The 22,023-nt window shown below is 40.3% G+C and overlaps 2 protein-coding genes across 2 annotated transcripts in view; one reads left to right on the plus strand and one right to left on the minus strand.

Moving 5' to 3' along the window:
* On the plus strand, positions 1-7,322 carry dct (dopachrome tautomerase). Its single transcript, XM_036540351.1, has 8 exons — positions 1-289; positions 589-888; positions 1,709-1,809; positions 2,341-2,507; positions 2,853-3,035; positions 4,037-4,172; positions 6,401-6,602; positions 7,147-7,322. The coding sequence occupies exons 1-8, from the start codon at positions 1-3 to the stop codon at positions 7,320-7,322; spliced, it is 1,554 nt and encodes a 517-aa protein (XP_036396244.1).
* A 3,952-nt stretch (positions 7,323-11,274) lies between these two features.
* LOC118785573 (glypican-6-like) overlaps positions 11,275-22,023 on the minus strand; it is a 217,291-nt gene continuing 206,542 nt past the window's right edge. Inside the window, exons 7-9 of the mRNA XM_036540350.1 lie at positions 17,447-17,583; positions 14,202-14,377; positions 11,275-12,160 (exon numbers count right to left, since the gene is read on the minus strand). Coding sequence (XP_036396243.1) covers positions 11,958-12,160; positions 14,202-14,377; positions 17,447-17,583 — 516 coding nt within the window. The 3' untranslated portion in view covers positions 11,275-11,957. The remainder of the gene's footprint in view (positions 12,161-14,201; positions 14,378-17,446; positions 17,584-22,023) is intronic.

Below are 22,023 nucleotides of genomic sequence, written 5' to 3' on the forward strand. Positions count from 1 at the left end.
ATGATGAGGGCGCTGGCGATCGTCCTGGTATGTTTTGCGACGTGGTCCGACAGGGCGGATGCTCAGTTTCCCAGAGCCTGTTGCACAGTGGAGGGGATCACCTCCAAGCAGTGCTGCCCCTCCCTCAGCGGCGACCCCGCCGACCTCTGCGGGACTCTGTCGGGGAGAGGAAACTGCACCAGCGTGAGAGTGGACACCAAGCCATGGGGCGGACCTTACAGGTTGAGGAACGTCGATGACAGGGAGAGGTGGCCCACGAAGTTCTTCAACCGAACCTGCAGGTGCTCGGGTGAGTAGGCCCTGAAAGTGTGCAATGTATTTTTATCACAAGCCCTTATCCAGTTCTGTTGATTTTAGTTTTTAAAAATAAGCAGTGTTTTATATTGCATTTCTCATCAACTGAAGTATCTTAAGTTTAAATTTTCTTTCCTATAATTATTGGGTTGTTCACAATACTTTGAGGCAAACAGACTGTTTCAATATCGAATATCAATATTTTGAAGTCAAAGTAGCTTTACAACCCATGGAAGCTTAAGGCAGTAGGTTTTTTATTGTCCCTCTCTCTCTCACTCTGTGTCTGAACATCAGGAAACTTTGCGGGTTACAACTGCGGAGAATGTAAATTTGGCTGGACGGGACCCAACTGTGACCAGCGCAAGGCCCCCGTCACGCGCAAGAACATCCACTCTCTGACCACAGCTGAGCTCCAGGAGTTCCTGGATGTACTGGACCTCGCCAAGACCACCATCCACCCCGACTATGTCATCGCCACCCAGCACTGGCTCGGCCTGCTAGGGCCCAATGGCACCCAGCCCCAGTTCAACAACATCTCCATCTATGACTTTTTTGTGTGGCAGCACTATTACTCCGTCAGAGACACACTCCTAGGTGAACATGTGTTTATGAACTGTGGCATTAAAGCGAGTGCTTCTGGCCAATGAACCAGTGTGTAAGTCACAGAGGAACAGGACAGCAAGTGCTCTGTTACAATGTTGATTTAATATTGTGCTTTTCTGAGGTGCTTCTAGTGATGAGGACTGCTCACCAAATGTTAACCAGTGAATGCAAGCCACTTAAACTAGATAGAGTCCTAACAGTTTTTGCCCATCAGTTCTTTGTCAGGCAGTGATGGGTACGTGAGTTTTAGTGGAACAGGCTGTTCTGTTCTGTGAGGTCTAATTCTAGTAATTGCTGCGCCTAGAAAAATAACTTAAATGGACATCTCAAAGTATGGTTGTTCTGTCTCTCTGTGAACATTGATGTCTAAAGAAAATCAAGCTTTGAAAAGGGAGGAAATATTCAGAATCTGCAGCAGGGTTCTTGAGAGTGAACGTGAAGTGCAGCACTTTGATACCTAGTGAGCAATAAAAAGCAGACTAGAAGAGAAGGTGAAGACCCCATGTTCAGTCTAGCTACAAATGTGCTTTGTCCTTAACTGAGTGAAGAGCTAAAGCAGGTGTTACTACTTCTTAAAGTATTTAGAAGTATTTCTACTTAAAGAAAAAAAAATCTTTGATTTCTCATAGCTAAGAACGAAATTGATTGCAAAACAAATGCCATTTTGGTCAAAGGTTGAGTGCTACAATAACTCATTTTCTTTTTTATTGTTTGGGGAATTGCAGGAAATGTATTACACTGTAGGTGACAGATAGGAAATGTAGTCAGATGAATATGATAATGTTTGAATGGAATCTCTGTACCTCATTAGGCCCGGGTCGGCCGTTCAAGGCAATCGATTTCGCCCACAAAGGACCAGCGTTCATCACCTGGCACAGGTACCACCTACTGCTCCTGGAGAGAGACTTGCAGGTAAGAACACCTCAAACCCTCTTTGGATTAATTTACACTAACTAGTGGAATGATAGCAGTTTAACTGAAACCAATTTCAGTATTTACCGTTGGAAAGATGGCTATTTACCTTACCTAAATTCCAGTCACAGAATGTTTCTTTCAACTTGCTTTCACTGTCAATCACTCACTGATCTGATGTGACCTGATGTGAAGATAACACTTCATATGAGCCGTCTGGAACTCATTTGATGAATTATTTATTTATTTTTTTCCCACAGCAGTTTTATATTTAAAGGAGACTTAAATGATCAATTTGTCAAACAGTGGCATCATACAGTATGGGATAAAAGGGTAACAAGATAGCAAAAATGTCATAGCATTGCCATGTTGTAATTCCTTGAACTTCCCCCAGAGTATGTGGATCATTACACAGAGACGAAGAGTGAAGCAACAATTAGACTGCAGAGAGATGGAATCAGAGCTGTGCTGCACAGCGGTGTGTGTGGGCTTTGAGATCAGGGGCTCTTTCTCCGCATTTTTCTCACGCAGAAATTATCAGGAAACGAAAACTTTGCAGTGCCATATTGGAACTTCGCCACGGGGCAGACCGAGTGTGACGTCTGCACCGATTCTCTCCTGGGGGGCCGCAGTGCGGACGACCCCTCCCTCATTAGTCCCCGGTCCAGGTTCTCCAGATGGGGGGTGGTGTGCAACAGGTGTGTGTGCGAATCGAACCCTTCTGTGCTTACGTGTTTCTGTGAAAGAAAATGTAACTGTTCATCAATATAAACTGATTGATCAAGTTCGTGTCTAAAAGTATGCACCTTCCCAAATGTGCTTTGAATGTGAATATAAAAACATTTACTACATATTTTGTCATCAACGCGATGACTAGATCCTTTCCCGCATCCACCTCTGCCTTAACGGGTGGTATGGGTATGCCGTGTGTACTTTGTCTGTGTGTGTGTTTGCATGAGTATTGTCTGCATGTGTGTGTGTCTGTGTGTTGTTCGCACTGCAGCTGCTCAGTGATGGAAGAATGAGTGTGTTTTTTCTTGCAGCCTGGACGAGTATAACCGCTTGGTTACCCTCTGCAATGGGACCAATGAGGGGTCTTTAAGACGGGGCATGTCTTCTGAAAGGACCAATATGAGCCTGCCCAGCATGAATGATGTCAGGAGCTGCCTCAACCTCAGAGACTTTGACAGCCCTCCCTACTTTACGAACTCCACGTTCAGCTTTAGGTAGTGTGACTTCTCTCTACATGGCACAAAGTGACTGTATTTACCGTTCTCAGTCTCAATCCCTGAATATTTAAATTAAAAAAAAAAAATAATAATAACTTATTATTTATATTTGAAAGTTAAAACTGATTGTTACTGCCCTCTAGTGGGAAAACGTGGCATAAAATAACAAATTGTTTATTTTATGAATCCGAAGATATGGTCTGTTTGCTTATATTTTGAATAATATTTTTCCTACACCCTGCAGACTGTTTTGTGGGCAGAGTTCAGCAAAATATCAGAAATGAATTCAAAATTTCAAGATTTTATTTTTTTGACAGAGTGCAATGTGCCTGTGGTAATCTTGTGAGAGCCTAATTCTAATGTACTGTATACTTTTGATTTTCATTCAGTTCAGTGACACAAAATGAAATGTATTGATGAAAGAGTGGCAGTATGCATAAAAATGAGAAGTGCGGTCATATACTTCCAATCGCTCAAAGTGTGGCTTCAAACCACTTTTCACCTATTTGAAAGTGGGCTGTAATAAATATGGCTTGCTGCTTAGAATTGATTATGTTTATACTTCAGAAGATTCTAGTTTAGATCAAGCACATAGCTCAAACAATCTTGCCCACGCAGTCCATTGACAACATGCTTAATCATGAGATTTTATCCAGTCTGAATAATATTTTATCACAGTACAGCTAAAAGGTTATATTTTGCCTGTATTTTTAAAAAAATGCAGTTTGCTTTTTCCTGGAGTGAGACTACAACATTGGAAAAAAAAAGAAAATCAAGGACAAATGCTTGTTACTGAGAGCTCCTCAAGGACAACAGTCTACTTGCAAGTTAGGTCTTGCATACTTAAAATGCACAAGGCACCGACCTTCAGACATCGTAACCCACTTTTCTTTCATGACACATAACAAGGTCTTCTCACACTTCGACCCCTTGCTGTACACAATAACCAGCCCACAGTTTGGTATTCTGAGATGTCTTTGGTGTGTGTGCAACTCCAGGAATGCTCTGGAAGGCTACGACAGGCCAGACGGTCAGCTGGATGCCTCTGTGGCCAACCTCCACAACCTGGTCCACTCTTTCCTGAACGGAACCAGTGGTCTGTCCCACTCTGCTGCCAACGATCCCATCTTTCTGGTAAGCAGGTCCTGAACAAAGCCTGTGTCCTAAGTCCAGCAGGTTTCTTATCTTTCCATCTATTGGCAAACACATGACTGATCTTCCTACAAAGGTACCTCCTTACTTTGACAGGAGATAATGCTAGCTTATCAATGTAGGAACAAGGTAGAAGATGGACCAGTCCAACCAAGTTTATACTCTCTGTAGTTGTACCCTGCAAACTTTTCTGGGTTAAGAGCAAAAGAGGGATCTAAAGCCCAAAGCTTTCATGGAGTCATTTGAAATTGATCTGATTTATGAATATAAGAGGTTTGTTGTCTTATGTGCAGTGTCTACATGAACATTGAGCATTATTTAGTCATATGAGTGCATTCATGTACACAATGCAAAGGTGTATTAAACACAGAAGCACTTATGTGCTAGATGAATGTGGTGATGAATATGATAATGATGAATGGGACATCCCGAGGGATTTTTATAGAATATCACGCAAGAGCTCTGTCTTTGTACCCGTCAGCTTTGTACCCGTGAGCTGCGTGCATGTGTGTGTTTGTGTGTGTGAGAACGTCAGCTGCACCCTGTGACTGCATGCGTCACATTCCAGACTCTGGAGTTTTCCTGTCAATGCAGCCCATAAAAACACACTACTCTTCCTATAGTCTAGGTCCCTGTTACTGCTTGAATGAATCTGCCTTTGTTTGAGGAGATATATTTGCAACAAAGCAAAAAGAAAAGTCTCATTTTCTTCAATGCGTGCTTTTGCCAGATAACCAAAAGCAGCAATATTTAATTTTTTGGTAACACTTTAATTGCATCTGCATCATGCGCGCATGACATATTGATAGATTTTGTGTAAAATAACTTAATAGCCACATAATGGCTTCATAATGGGTTGCTACATGCTTGATAGCCTATATGACAAATAATATTATGAATAATGATTGGTGAACTCAAAAGGATTTAAACTATGCAATGTGTGGCGGTCAGTTGTTAAAGCAGTTAATTACACTTTGACTGCTATAATGCTTATTATTTCGCTGTTAACTTTTGAGGTAGTAGCACTTTTCATTGGTGCGTGACTACCACACATCGTGCATGACAATGCATATCATTTGCATTGAAATGCAACAAACCATTTGAGCACAAGTATTTTTAATATTATGAAAACTTAAAAAAGTTCAAAACTTAAAGCAACAGCTTCAGCTTTTTGCTTTTTCTGGTTGCTCATGCCTTGTCAGAAAACAAGTTAGCATGAACATGACCATGGCATGTTAAATGACATGATATTAAATTATGATAATAAAAATATGATTGGCAGGATTAGACTGTGCAAGCAGGAGTGAAGGGGTGCAATGTAGATTTAGAGGGTGTAGCCCTTGCAGTTCCACTGAAACTATCACTAAGTGTGTCATGTGAGCTATTTGTTCCTTCCAAACGAAAATCAAACAAACCATTATGATCTCATCAATCGAATTCAGAATGAAAACTGAGAAAATGACTGTGTGTGATGGGAATAGACTGTGAAGCCTGTAAGTGATGCTTGGTTAAACTCATGATTGATTTAAATGAGCGCTTAAGATCACGCAATTTGATAACATTATTAGGTGTTTAACGCAAATCTGCGAATTTAAATCTGAGCTAGGCAATAATGTTCCCTTCAAGCATAGCTCAGGTGAAACCACAGATGAGAATAACGCTCTCAGATTGTGTTATATATTATCCCTGTACCCACGCTGTGTGTGTTATTGTCATTGGGCTTTCTGGGTGTTTGCAAGAGACAAAAACTGATAAACCACAAACGTCCTCAACCAGATTCAAAGCTAATCTATTGTGTGAAAGTCTGCTTTGTTGTTATACTCTGAGCTCTCTCTCTGTGGGTGAAAAGGAGTTATTGTGTGCCTGGGCTCTTCATTTTGGTCTACTTACAGCATTTTAATCCCTGTACTCTCTGTGTGTTACTGTAACCCTGTCTTCTCTCTTTCTCTTTATTAGCATGTGCTAGTTTAAACTTTAGCTTTCACTTGTTAGATGAAAGTCTGTTTAACTGTCAATTGCTGTTTTCTGTCTGTGTTATTGTTAACCCAAGAACACTCTATCGAGATGCTGTCATGTCTGTTTACATAAGTGTCTGAGTCATGGTTAATACCTGTTTTCCCTAATTGGACACCTGGAGTTTGCTCTGTTTCAGTGTAAGTATTCTTGTACTATTGTTAATCCCTGTCTGCTTGCTCTCTCTCTCTGATTAGGTGCTCCACGCTTTTACGGATGCAATCTTTGATGAGTGGATGAAACGGTTCATTCCGCCAAACTCCAGCTTCCCAGATGAAATGGCACCCATTGGCCACAACAGAGACTACAACATGGTTCCCTTTTTCCCGCCAGTGACTAATGAGGAGATCTATATCAGCTCGGAGCAGCTTGGGTACTCCTACGCCATAGACCTAGAAGGTCTGTGACTCTCGGACTTATGTTGCATTTGCTGAACTTGTGATCCATATTACATATTATCAGGTGATATTACTGGATATTTACTGAAACATTTCAGGTTTATGTACAGTACCAGTCAAAAGTTTGGACACACTTCTCTTTCTTTATTTTCACTATTTTCCACATTTTAGAATAACAGTAAAGACACCAAAACTATGAAATAACACAAATGGAATTATGCAATGACCAAAAAATGTTATAAACAAATAAAAACAAATCTTATAATTTACATTCTTCAAAGTAGCCAAAAATATTTCTTAAAATTAAACTTTTTGTACAGAAATTCATACATAGGCATCGACATCACTATTTATATTTGTCTAAAAAACAAATTTCAAGCATTTAAGCATAAGTCTTTAGATCAAGACGTCTTTGAATGCATGTTTCCCATGATCTTAATCAGGTGTGTCCAAACTTTCGACTGGAACCATACCTTGGTTAAAATGCTTCAGCCTGTGACTGTGTGCTGAACTGCTCTCTCTCTCCCCCTATGCATTCCTCTCAGACACAGACAGTGCAGCTGCCGTGGTCGTCCTGGGCTCCACGCTGGGCGGGGTCTTCCTGGGCCTCCTGGTTCTGCTGCTCCTGCTGGTGCTGTACTTGCGGCAGCGGAGAAAACGGGGCTTCGAGCCTCTCATCAAGGCCGAGTTCACCAACAGGAAGTACACAGAGGAAGCTTAGGAGGAGGGTCAAGCCTAAGAAAGAACGAGGTGCTAAAATTTAGAAAGTTCAAACTCCCACTGCAAGGGACTCGTAGAGTAGATCACAGATTCAATATAACCACCGTGTGGTGTTTTGTCCTCGATTTTGCCCTAATGCTCAAAACTAAGCAAGTACATATTTTTAAGTGTGCACACGCCCTCACAAGCCAAGCAATCAATGAAATGAACAAAAAAAATTGTGCATTAGACACTGTGTGTGTGGGCGGGGGTTAATACTTGCTTAAACGTGTTGCTGAAAAGGACATAGCCACCACAGATAGTTAGACTGAATGCCCTCCGAAGTTAGAGGTCTGCGAACAATGGTGCTCAAATGTTTCCTGAGAATTAATGCGCAAAGAAAAGTTTGGAGAACTTCTTTGAGAGTGTCTTGTCAGATTTGTTCTCTGTAACACTGATGTAAAAATTGTATGTATTAAAGCTTTATTGAAATGAATAAACTATGTTAACATTTAAAGGCTGGTCACTTTTGCATTTGTAATATTATGGTGCATTATATATGTCAATTATTACATGTCTGTCACTTTTTACACACTGTTTTGTGTCCTTTCTTAAGAATATGGACAAATAATGGACACAAAGCAGCATAGCAATGAGAGACCTGCTATTTAAACCAGGGGGCTACATGTTTAAATCCAGTACGGGGCACTGTTGTTCTAGCCTTTAGCAAGATACTTTTAACCTGAATCACTTCTGTAAATATCCAGCTGGATAAAAGATATGTTAGCCAAAGCAAGTGACCTGCGGTAAGGGCGGAAGCTGAGCAAATACAGTGAAAGCAAAGCATCACACCATTGGCACGCTGCAAAGGAGTGGGTCACAAAGCGCGGTTTGCATAGTGTGCTTAAGCCCTCTGAAATATAAGCACCAACAAGTGGTTATTTTTAATAAATGTTTATTTGCACACCTTCATTATTTATCTGTATACAAGAAAGAGTAAGAAAAACCCAAATGCAAACCATTTTTTAATAATTTTTTTTTAAAAAACTGTAAGGCATGTCTGCTTTTACGACTTCAATGCCGTGTAACACCGCCGACTCTGTTTGCTTAAAGCAATGCTTTTCAGCCTTGGCTTTAAGCTCCAAATAGTGCCCTCGTATTCTTTTGTACAGTAAAATGCAGTTGTGTGATCTCTGCCAAAATTTAATGCAATACTTTTTTTCGACATGGCTTTTTGAGACTTTGCTATTTTTACTGATGTAAATAAAACTTCTGTTTTTGACAAGACAAAATTTGTTACTGTAAAACGTAATCAAAGTGTGATGGGGAAAAAAAGTGGTGTCTTGCATCATAAAATCACCTTTTATACTGCAATTTCTAAATGCAAATCACAGCTGCTTAGAGTTTGACCGTTGTACACACAGACACGCAATGTTCGTGTCCTAGAGGAAACCCAGTGACTGATATACATACTATTTGACATTCTTCATTATGATTTGCACATAGTGAAGTGATGGCCATAGATATGCGATACATCACATCATATGATGATGGCAAATGACCTGTTGAACAAAAATAAAACTGGCTACTAAGGCAGCTTGTGCCACAAGCTGTGCTTAGCGGACTCTGATGCCTTGTCTGACCGCAGCAGGTAGAGGCTGACAGGAGAAAATAGGGTTTCTAATGCTGAGTAAGTCCACGGGCTCTGCAGCAACAGAGCCTCCCAATACCACCACCACCACCACCACCACCACCACGTGAGCTCATTTTTTTCCCCTGTTGGATTTTATTTGCTGAGAATAAAAATCCCCCTCAGTAATTCGAGACAGTTCACAGTCACTGCATCCTGCCCTCTGCTGGATATTCTCAGCGGTGCGGTCAGGCTTGACTCAGCCTCCGCTAAGGCTTTGCCTTTGTCATTTCCCAGAGGGCCACAGCTGTCTTTGAGCTTTCCCTGGGAAGGGAAGATATGCCCAGAACGCAGGAGGATGAGATGGAGTGCTGCCACTTTTCCCTTATAGATACTTCGTCATGTTCTACTGCTGTTCTCTATAACGCCTGCTGCAGCAGGAGTTCCCAAACTTTCCACAACATATTCGAGTAAATATGTTTTCTCTTACCCACCCTTTTTTTAAATGCAGCCAAACATCCAATATGAATATGAAATGATCTTCAAAATATGTCAAAGTAAAGCAGTGTATGCTAGCCAGGGCAGTGTTTGTTTTGATTAGTGTGAATGTCTGTGGAAGGGGTATAATGTGTTTTTCACATGGATCTTATAACCCCCCAGTGGGTCTCCTTTTCATTGAGGGCTTCTCGGGTGTTTGTAAGAACTAATAACTCATAAATCCCAAATGTCCAATGCACATTTCAAATGCAGACGGTAAGCAGGAACTTGTTTTTGCTTGTGGTGATTCCAAATATGTGTATCTCTGCAAGGAAGCAAATAGAATCTGGAGAGGAAGACAGCAACAAAAAAAAAGAAAAAAAAATGACTTTTGAAACTGAATCTATTTATAAAGAAAAAGAAAAATGTAGCACTGGCTGAAACACTATGAAACTATCCTGTAACTTCATTCTTGAAGGATATTTGTATCCCCTACTTAACTTGGAAGTAAATAGCATACACAAGGCAGTATCTGTGCAATTAAAATGCCAAGCAATGCTCACCAAAATGTTTTCTTTTCCCCTTTATATAGATTCTGTTCAATCTGGCATTACACCTGCCTTGTACCTATGCAATTACATATGTGCATCCTACATACTTTGCAAGTACTAAATATAACTTGTCATAACACAGTGCTTACTGTAATGTAGCAATGTAATTACACTTGCGTACTTATACAGTACTCACATAGTAGTTGCATGTGCAATGGCACAGGTACAAAATCACATCAATATAAAGAATGACCTTCAAGTCCAACTCAAAGACCGAAAATATAATGATAGACATGACCTCACTTTGTACCTCACTATCCATTTTGAAATCCAGGTGCTCTCACCCAATCCATTGTTGCCTTGTGCATGGCAAAAACTGACTTTTCTCTATAAAAGTAAGCAATCAGGAAGTAGATGCCATTCCCACTGATCTTTAGCAGTATTTCAAAGATTCAGTAGGACCATATATTCACAAATGATTTTTTCAGTGTTGCACTGAAGACAATTCCAGAGGTCAAATTTGCCTACTTCCAAAATGCATTAAAGTACAAATAGGAGAGTGTGTAGGAGCCAGAGGTTCAGGTTGTAAACACGTCTGGGAAGCCTGGATGAACATGTGCTTAGGATGAGATCAAGTTTAGCATGTGCGGTTTTTAAAAACAGACATACAAACAACAATAACAACAACAACAAAAAAATACGGTTGACAAAACACTTTACATGTTTACAGACATGTCAACCCTGAGCTAATAGATAAAAGTTAAAATCTGTGATTATAAAAATAGATGATTAATACTAGACTAAAAAGGAGACTTTTTTCTTGGCTTCTATTTCTTGATAAGATGTACAGTGGGCCTACCAGAACTCAGCAGCACCTCCTTAAAGGTACATGTCTTTAAAGGTTATGATGTCCGTGATATGAACTGCTGTTACAAGCATGCTCAGTATCAACATGGGGATGAGAGGGGGGCGAAAGCAGAACTTGATTACTTTCCTTAGGACGAAACATTACAAAAGAGAAAACTGATGGAAAAATTGCATTGCATCATGGGAAATTGTGGCACCACCACACTCATGTCTCAATTTAATAAAATGATCAAAGGCTACTGAGTCCATAGAAACTTTATAAATTACCTATTTGTTTTTTTTTTTAATTACATACCAGTACAAAATAAATTACTGTCTTCATTTTAAAGAAAAAGAATGCTGCCATCAGTAACAGCTTGATAGATATGAGCAGTCCTTCACCAAAGAAATTATATATAAATTATATAATTCATAACATTTAAAATGTAAAACATTTATTTTTCCCACATATTCTGATATCTCTCTGCAAATTTTGGGACTGTTGTGTGGAGTGCGTAGAGCCAGTTGGGAAGCTATGTATTTTCCAAAAAAATGTTTTTTGCTGAAACACATTTAGTTGCTATGAGGTTAGAGATGACAGAAAGATGTTGTGAACATCACTGGGAAATAATCTTCATTAAAGAAAAAATGGAACTTTTCATTAAAATATCTCTATACAAAGTGCTTAGTATCAGAGAGCTCATATCTCTTAAGTTGTTACTTATGACTCTTTTCATGCATTCTCACAGTGGTACATACGACAATTTCTTCTTTTCGAGTGCCAGAACGACAGGGGACACTAAACATCTTGAGGCATCGCCTCGGTCTCTTTTAAGGTCACATCACTTCTGCCGTATAAAAGAAAAAATAGATTTTTTTTTTTCTTTTAAAGAACGTCTTGAAACACAAAAAAAGTTCTCTGAGAGAGAATCTTCAAAGAGTTCTGGAATAAGGAGGCTGACCTATGAAAGCTGCTCTGTGATGTCACCAAGTGCTCTTTGGAAAAAAGCGGGAAAAAGCAGGATGCAGCGCTGCACTCTTCTGTACAAACTCTTTTTAGTCGGGTCGCCAAGGTTGTAGTCTTGTCTGATTGAGAACACAACAGCAAAAATCTCCCCTGCTGTCCAAGGTGACAACCCCCCTCTCTCCCCCATTATCTCCATTGCCTCTGTAGTGCCAGAATTGTTAGGGCAAGGGCGCTGACCAGCACGAGAGAGGAGCTGGGATTAGGGGCCGACGCCCGCTCGTCGCTCCTGTCTGCGCCCACCACAGGGGCCTCTGTGCTGACAAAGTCAAACTCGGTGACGCATGCCTCTGTGCACCCGCTCCCGCTGCCTGAGCCGCTGCCCTCGTCACCTGCAACACACACACACACACACACACACACACACAAACACACACACGCACAGACACACGCACAGACAGGCGCACACACACACGCACACACACGCACGCGCACACACACAGACACACGCACAGACAGGCGCACACACACGCACACGCACGCACGCGTGCGCGCGCACACACAGGTACAGACACGCACACACATGTGTATGCGCGCGAACACACATAAACACACACACACACACACACACACACACACACACAAACATTTAATACAGATTAGCATTCATCTCAATTAACAAACACTAATTATTCAGTTAACTATTTTTGTATGTCAAACAAGTCTTTGAACAACAAATTGACCTTAATTGAGAAAACCTTATTTAAAGGCTGAATGCATATAAAAAGTTTCTGTACTGCACTGTATCTTTCTGTTAGCCCAAATAGACCCCCTAAATAGTCTGGAAATTAAAGCAGATGGCTATCAGATGATGTCAAATTCAGATAAGTATTTAATGAACATCTCAGTCATACCCAATGCAGCAGAATCAGTGGGAACAAGCATTCACTGCGCAGCGTGCCCTGAGGACCAGGATTTAGAAGCACTGCTGTGATTGACAAAGCTCCTTGGCTAACCACACAGACTGTCTCACTCGTTCCAGAGACAGACATGGCAGACCTGTTGCCTCTCCCAGTGTACCAGCATGCTTCTCAGTGTCAAACCCGGACAGGAACTTGCACTTAATCAAAAGCCTTGTCACTGTATCCTATTTCCTGCTAATGCACTGGGGCTTCTGACGGTCCTGTACAGCACTTGAGGACAGAGTCAGCAGGCAGTGTTTTCCCTTGTGTTCCCCACTCTCATTTAAATAAGAATATTCCTCTGTAAATGCTACCACCTCCTTAATAATGCAAAAATTATTCTGTATAAGGCCACGAGCTTTAGACAGCACCCGGGGACTGTAAAGAATCTTTTGAGGATGGTGTTTTTTTTTCATGAAACATAGGAATACTCTTTGAAAATGCATTGAAACTTCTTACTGTATATACTTTTCTAGCCAGGGGCAGCAAAGGAACAGCAGGAGGAATATGGGTGATTCATAACAAATGCAGCGCTTTCTTTTCTGACTCATTTCATTCGCTTTGGTGCTTTCAGCAACATAGTGCAAGATTCACACCTCACATATCTCCTTTTTTGGTTATAACTAAGTACCCTCGAAATGTGCCCCTCACTAAATGAACAGCCCCCCTAGGATACCAATGGAACTTCTGTGTTACCACTAGATGGCGATAGCGATGGAGAAAGAACACTCATAAGGCAATCACCCAATGATCTGTCTGCTGTTACTGGATGAGTGGAGGTCTGTCATGAGCAGTTTATCTTTATAAGAGGACCAAAATAAACACGAGACGATGCCGCAGCAATGTAAAGGCAGACTCTCCGCCCATTTAACACAGTATTTCCCTCAGATCTTATGAAGTGTCAAATTTAAATGGTCACTCACATGTCAAATAAGGGTATATGCATATTATGCCTTCCACTTGTATTTAAGAATGCTAAGTTGACTATTGATAACATGTCAAGTACTCCTAGTTCACCAGAACTCATAAAATGTATCTGGTCAGAACAAAGCTTACAAAAGTTAAGGATTCATTGCGTTTTCCATGTTATTTTTTTACAAGACTTTATAATGACAAAAATTACCTTTGTTTACATTTGTTACAGAAAGCACAGGTAGCTGTTGTATATGTATACGTGTATGTACATGTTGATATGTATCAACTGCACTTAAAAACAAGGGTGAATACAACATCTAGCTGACAGAAGCTAATTTTTTATATTAACTATTATTTATTGTTCTAAACATTTTTTGTATTTCTAGGAAAAGAAAAAAAAAAACAACAAAAACATTACAGTAAAAAAGGAAGAGAAATGCTAATATCCACTTTTACCTCTTCCTGCCCATGTGTGACTTTTGAGATACAGACTCAGGGCTGAATGGCTGATGGAAACAATCCATAACAGCACTGATGACTTGGCTGAATTACTTACTGGAATCTTGGAAGTAGATGTCGTTGCCGTTGTAGGCGTTCCTTAATTTGTTAGTCATCACTCTCAGCGCCATGATCTGTTGGCGGATGAACGTGTCCGGCCTGGTGATGTCCACTTCCACCTCAGGGTTATTCATCTGGTTGGTCAAACCATCCTTCAAAACCTCCGGGAAGTACCTGCAAGGTTGAAGAAAAAAAAAAAAACACAATTATAAATTATTCATAAAACAGCACCGGTAAAACAAGGCTATGTGTAACCCCAATCAGATTTCTACACTCATCCTTAATCCCACATGAACTTTGCACTGCGACTGAAAACAAGTTTACTAAGCTTTTCCTGGGACTGTGGGAAACAGACTTTAACAACAGCTAAAGTTGCTGAAACAAAATATATTCTTCCTCTCAAACCTAAAACTATTCTATTGATTTTCATGTTGATTGCATATTTGGCATAAGCATTGCTTCCTTTGCAAGGCTGCCAAAGAGATTCTTTATCTCAATGGATCTATCTGGTTAAAAGTAACAAAAAAAAAGTTAAATACAAAATAATGGAACTTGTCTATAAGTTAGAAAGAGAGAAGGTTCTTTTTAAAAAAAAAACAAAAAAAAACAGAGTTTTATACACAGCCAGGCAAACAGCAATTCATTAAGCCATTAGTAAAACATGTCAAGTGGAACATTGGAGCAACTCAGAAATGTTCTCTGAAGGGCTGTAAAGGCCCGCGGGATAATAAAATCGGACAGGCGCATTAAAGTCTATCCCGCGCTCTCTCCTGCATGCTGCGTCTGTCAAGGAGAATTCTCTGTGGCCCTCAAGTGACAACCGAGGAACAGGATGAATACCTCTGTGCCACCCTTTTGCAGGATTATATTTCTTTGAATGTTTAATTATTGTTGTTTTATTTTATTTTATTCATCTTTACAGTTTTATTGATGGTCTGGAGATGTGACCATTCATGTGAACTGGCTGAATGGATTTACATACCATCTCAATATTTCCGCCAGATAAGACACAGATCTTAACCTCCTTTAATTTTGGACAGTGATCTCAACTTGCTCATCCATTTCAAACATTGATCTCTACCTGTTCTTTCAATTCCCACCACTTCAACTTTCTCATTCATTTCAGCCACTGATCTTAGCATACTTCCCCATCATCTCAGACACTAATATTAACAAATTTTGTCATTTCAGACACTGATCTTTTCCTTCTGAATTTCAAACTCTCTAACATAGCTCCAAACCTTCTTATTCCTTTCAGACCCCTGCTACTTCATTTCAGACACTGATCTTAACCTACTCCATCACATCAGCCACTGATTTTGACCTTCTTCTTTCCCAAATGCTGATCTCTACTTGCCCATTCATTTCAAATAATGGGGAAATCATGTGGAAAGACAAATTTTTAGCAATAGGTCTATTTAAAATTTGTGTAAAACAAAAATTTTTCCAATGCTCCAAGAAGCAAAAATAGGACCATCAGTGAGCTGTGAGAACATCCTGGGCCTAATCTGATGAATGACTTGGAAAAGATTACAGAACGATTCAGAGGAGAGAGCCCTTGCAAATCTATTAAATTTGTATCAAGATATCTCAGACCTCTTGGTGTTATTTTGGAAGAAAACACTTCCTCCGCACTCAACAATCAATAGATATGTTAATCTACTTTTTTTCTTCTCTCAGAGCTCAGGGAGGTAGGCCATCAGAAATTCATACTTGCTGTTCACACCATAAGAGGGGATTTCAGAAAACACGGCACTAACAGATAATTTAAAAGGTCATTTATTACACCATCTGGTGATATGATCGCTCCATGAGAGCCAAAACGATGGGTGGTGTATATGTGTGTGTTTGTGTGTGTGTTGGAGCTGGTGGAGCTGGTGGAGGTGGTGGAAGTGGTGTTGGTGGGAGGTATGCAATATATTAGATTTCTGCTTGGCTTCCTTATTAAATATAGGGGACCAGATGTCTGTGAGCAGAACTCCATGGCAGTGAGTGATTTGGTTTCAAACTGTGAGGATAAGTATGGTCTTCCTCAGTGCCTTTAGGGTGGAGGAGCCAAATGACTCTTGCTCCATTTTCAATTTGTACTCATAACTGCATGTAAAAAAGAATGTTAGGAAGTCATGAATACTGCTTTCTGTTATAGGCCCTGGTACCTCCATGAAGTCATGTCACTTTGTGTGGTGCAAAGGTGTGACAGAACAAACAGTCTGAATGCTGACAGCATGTTTGTGGAAAAGGCTAAATATTAACATACTGGGTGCTCCATTTGATTGGATTTCTAAACTGAAGTAAGTAAAATGACCTTGCTACATCAACAAAGATGTGATTCGTGAAGTTCAGGGGCTGAATGAAGATACTAAATTTTGCAACTGAAAATGTAATTTTGTAAATAAATATGATGCAAAATTCTATGAGATGAAAAAGCTTCAGCCAAAGTATAAAAGAAACATTGTAAAACACTATTTTGTGGTTTAACAACTCAACAACTTTTATAGCACACTCTGTTCTGTTATTTTTAAATCATAAAGCATTAGTTTACAGTCCAAAAGAAGAGAAAGTATCTGCATGGTAAAACACAGAAATGACAGTGTGTCCAGCTGATCAGAGGAAAGTTTGATTTGAATGATTTGTTTGTGATATGATATCAGACTCATTCTTAAATCTGCAGGTTTCATTACCATTTTTCTTTTGAAAGTTTAAATAAAGAATTAGGAACCCCTTAACTACAGTTGTTTCCCACTCCCCAAATGGGACACAGCAGCATTTAAATTCATTTGTCCAACATTTTTTTTTTTTTCCTGCTAATGTAATCAGTTGCACACCAGTATTATGGCTAGAAAAAAAGGAGGGGAAAAAAAACTTCAAAGAGAAGAAAACAAACAGTAAACTTCCACTCCAGGGAAAAAGGTTTGTGCTTTCAGTTCTGTCGGAGGCTTTCGTGTTTAGCCCTCCTCCGGGGATGCAGGAATGCATACTGTTTGCTTTTTTCTCTTATGCCTCTAATGCAATAGAAAAAGCAAGGGCTCACCCTGTCCTCTCTGTTTTAGCACCGCAAGGCCTCTAGCCTTAGTAATCCTGTCTAATCCTTTTAATGGGAGAACTCAAGACCTTCTTCTCAAGTCTAGTCAAGAAACAACACTGGGCAGCTTGCTATACCATTCCTAATCAAGTCCTGAACTTTGCCCTGGTGCCAGGCCAAGAGGTTCAGAGTTGAGGAACTGGTACACACAGCACCCATACCTGCCCTTGCTGTGCCCATTCCAGCACTGATCCTCTGTAGACTCCCCGGCTGTGACCTTGTCCTCCACACAGATGCCAGTGGGCAGGGCAGACCAGAACTTTTTGGACTGCTTCAGCTTCTCTTTAATGTCGATCACCTAGGTGCCAGAGAGAGTGAGAGAGAAAGAGAGGGGAAATGTCTTTTCATTATCATGAATGTTATTACTAATAATTTGATGATGTCTTCATACATCATGGCTAAAACAGGTTGCATTTTATGTATTATTTACAGTACTGAAAGATGTGGGTATTTACAGTGGAAATCCTGGTGAAATATTGCTGGAAAGTAAAACAGTAATGAAGCACTTGGGACTTGAACTTGCAAACTCTCCTACTACAAGCCCTACTACAAAACAGATACACCATACATAATGTATATATCTGAACATGGGGATTTATCCTCAGGGTAAGGAATGTGCATGACCTATGCCTTTCCCCTTACCGGAGCAGCCTACAGCCAAGGACACTATGTAAGGATGAGCATGCAGGCCTGGCACTCGCTCATTAATAATTAGCATTTCACTACAGGCTCTGATGTTTGTGGCCAGAGGATTTCTCAACTTGCCAATCCCCACTTAACTACGATAAGCTCTCATGAATATGGCATAAAGGTCTCACTAAGCAGGATACAGTTGCTCAACTGAGGAGAAGGAAGTCTATAAGCATGTCCCGCATGTCTGAGAAACTCAGCTATTTTTTTTTTATTTCCATTATTTCAGGAGAACAAATTTCCTCTGTTTCATAATCACCCTGTGGCACAATTAACAAACAAATTTTCCCTATTTAAACTTAAGGCTATTTTAATGTCTCATACCTTAAGTACATTACACTCACAGACTCTGTAACTAAGACATTCATAGCAAATAAGCTTTGACTTTTGACATGAAGATGTATTTGCATGAACACTTGCAGTTTTCTTATCTTTGTAAGATTTTCTTTTGTTTACAGAGTACTATGCTTCTTCACAGAAGGCCAACCTAGATTTTGAATTATTCTACATCTGTGGGAATGATCTAAAACACCTCTGCAAGATACAGCTTAATTTTTTTGTTTACTTTCTGATTTTTTTTTTTTTTTACAACAAACGTCTCAATGTTCTCAAAAGCATTAAAGAAAAATAATTGGCTGGTTTTAAAGAATTAAAACCAGCCAATATCTCTTACATTGTAGATAACACTATTATATGTCTACATACAAACTGGACTAATGGACAGATCTAGTATTCATCTCATGAGTTTACAGAGCTTAACAGCAGCCTATGGTAGTCCAGTGTTACTGTGTCTTCAGTTAGGGCAAAGTGCTCTTTTCTGAGAGGTTTCCATGAAATCTCACAGAAGTCACACAGTTGCTGAAAACTTCATCCGACTTTGATTTAATTGGATCGTATCAACACTGGGGATGTAGATTTGATTACAGTTGTCAATGAAGTCATCCTTCTACACTAAAACAAATGATTTGCACATATGTACATTACTGCTTATTTATCTTTACTTCGCTTAGTACCCAGCACCTGATCAATCCAAACCCTGAAGGAACTGTGGTATAATGTAATGGTAGTCTTTTAGTTCATTACGCCATTGTCTTTCACTTAGAGTACAATAACATGATTTTAGTTAGTTATATTTAGTTATATTACTGTTATGGATCATTACTGCTTGTGCATATTAATATGATGCTGATATGCTGCTTTTAATAGTAATTGTGTACACTAACTCAATTACTGTTTGCTTAGATTTAGCTTGTTTTCTTTGCTTGATTCCCAATCAATGCTTCTGCCTAAGACAGAAACGCATGCCAAATAAATGAACAAACTGAACTAATTGGCACTAATTGATATTAGCAAAGTGCGGAACACACACCAGGCAAACAGACTGATCATTATGAGTTCGGTGTCAGAGAGTTTCCTCTGTTCATACCCATTACTGTCCATTACTGATCAGATCACATGGGGGATTAAGGGAGGTCTGGCCTTTCAGCTCTGAATACAGAAGATCGTTCTGTTAACACACTCGATATGACACCCAACGAACCCACGTTTCAGCTCACTCACTGTAGCTGAGCATGACTGCTCAATCAGGATTAGTGGGATGGAACGGTGTCTTAGAGTGTCACACTAAGAGCATGTCACTTCCTTTATTTTAACATTGAGCACAGGTACAGGTGATGACACAGTCCTATTTTCATTTATCTTATCTGTGGGCCTATTAAATCTACGTTTTTGGTCCTAAAGAGCATCTCTGGACAATTAATTGATGTACTGCCTGGAAATGAAATAAAAATGAATAATAAAATATATATTTTAATCATTTTATTAAGGTGAGTTAGCCAGCCTGGTTGGTAGAACAGACCGGTGAGTCTTGCAGAGGAAGGATAGGACCCGGATCGAATTAAACATTTCACACCATGGCCAAATTACAGCCATGCCCTAGCATGGAATCAAAACACTACCCCCTGACAAGTAAACAGGCTGCTGTCAGTGGCTCTTTTACGACTTGTAATTAGCGGATGAGCCTTTTTGATCAGGAGTTGTGATTAGATTCCGGTCCAGGTCCTGGCAAGCAGGCAGGCACGTCTGGCGGTGACTGCGCAGAAAAAGCAGCGCGGCATTCCCCGCGCACATGAAAGGGCTTGCAGTGACAGCGGGGCCCAGCTGGGACTCCTGTCACCGCTTTTGATGTAACCCTGTCATGTGGGCACCAAAGCTGTTAACGAGTTTGATGCTGTCCAGCTAGCCATGGGTTTCCAATTCACATGCTCCCAAAATCAGTGACCTTGTCAACCCCCTCCCGTGGCTGAGCGCAGAACCTGCAGATTGGCTGGCCGCGCAGATCAGAAGGAGCACGTTCCGGGCGCCCTGTAATAATGTAGCCATACAGCGGCACACCGAGCGCACCTATACGTAGCGAATCACACCATACACAGCTAGCTAACCAGCATTATTTGCACAGTGTTTGAATTAAAATAAGAACGAAGCCAAAAGCAGGAGAAATTAAACGGCTTCCTCCCCTCTCTCCAGGAACGGACGTGCTTAGACCGTGACGGACGAATCCTTCGACAAATCTTCCATAACCAAACGGCTCCCCGCGTCATTAGAAACAAGTCCCACACGTGTCTGTCTCCGGAGCTTGGAGAGCGGCAGAACTCATCGCTCTCCCGGTTACCGCTCGCTCGGGAAGGCACCCGGAAAGCTTTAAGGGAAGGGATTTTGCAGAATAAAGCGAGACTCAGGGAAGGAGAAGGAGACCACTGTGATTTAATTTAGCAGAGGTTATTCACTGATTTACACGGCATCAAAACCCTCATTTCCATGGTGTTTATAGTAATTGCTCGCTACTTGTTACAAACACTTGTGTTCCATGTATGAATTCTTATAATATGCATTAAATATGTTGTCCGGAGACAGACAAGAATTCCGAATTCAGAATTACAACATATGTAGCATATTAAATATGTTATACATTCAGTTCTTTACCAAAAATGGGTTTTACCCACCATAAGTCATTGTTAATGAAGCCAGTGCAATGCATTCATTTGTGTTCTGAATATGCAGCATTGAATGATATCATCGAGAAATATTTATTTAGTGATTAATTATACATGGTGGTTTAGCAATGATAGCGCAAACTGAATCACACGGGCCTAGCATTAGTTCACATCAAATGTTTCAGTCAGCTATATCAGTGAGAAAAGTGAGGATGCATATCCCCTTTGTCACCTTCAGAATCAGGCACATTTACATATTTGTTTAAACTGTAGGTTGCCCGCAACTTTTCCTTTTCGGTGTATTCCCATGAATATCTGCTCTGCTTACACAAACAGAAATGATTATTTTATTTATAGCCAGTAGATGGCGCCACACCTCCGTATGCGCAAGAGACCAAGCTAAAGTTATCGGTCCATCAAGCAGCCGATTTGAGCATATGTATAAATGAATGCATATGCACATTTCCATTTTGAAATACAGATATGTACCCACTGCGAAACACATGAGATCAATACAGATAAACATTAAATTGTAGATCATGCTGTTTAAGTGCCCATTGATTATTGTGCAGGTGAATGTTAAGAGGAGTTGGGTTTCTCAGAAATTCAGAACAAAACCTTTAGCTGGTAGATTTGGTTCACAACCAAGAGCGTTTTTTCTTCAGTCCAGAAAACAAATGGCAAACACCTGATTTGTTTCTCTAATTGCCATTGGGAATTGCAGCTAGACATTAAATTATAAAGGCTACATCAATACAATAACAGCGGTCTCCAACAAACTCTTTTATGAAATTGACATGGGGGCAAAGTTACAATGGAGACAGCAGGAAGGAGGGAGAGAGGAAAGAGAAAGAGAAAGAGACAAATGCTTTAATGAATTCTGACCTAGAATCCTCACACGACTTGCTGGGAGATAATAGGAGCAATTAGCATTAAAATTTCAAATGCACTGTGCAGCAGGTGGTTGAAATGGAGCAGATTACCTGCACCCCTCTGGCACATGTAAGGTACGGATTTAACTCTGAGTGAACCAGTCTTTGCTGTCTTCGACAGCA

The sequence above is a fragment of the Megalops cyprinoides genome, chromosome 11 (genome assembly GCF_013368585.1).
Source record: "Megalops cyprinoides isolate fMegCyp1 chromosome 11, fMegCyp1.pri, whole genome shotgun sequence".
Lineage (NCBI taxonomy): Eukaryota > Metazoa > Chordata > Actinopteri > Elopiformes > Megalopidae > Megalops > Megalops cyprinoides.

What these genes read in the sequence shown, in the direction of transcription:
- dct (XM_036540351.1), top strand. Translation starts at nt 1, where the DNA reads ATGATGAGGGCGCTGGCGATCGTCCTGGTATGTTTTGCGACGTGGTCC. An exon ending in CGTCAGAGACACACTCCTAG is followed by an intron (nt 889 to 1,708) that starts GTGAACATGTGT and finishes GTACCTCATTAG; the next exon opens with GCCCGGGTCGGCCGTTCAAG. An exon ending in TGGGGGGTGGTGTGCAACAG is followed by an intron (nt 2,508 to 2,852) that starts GTGTGTGTGCGA and finishes TTTTTCTTGCAG; the next exon opens with CCTGGACGAGTATAACCGCT.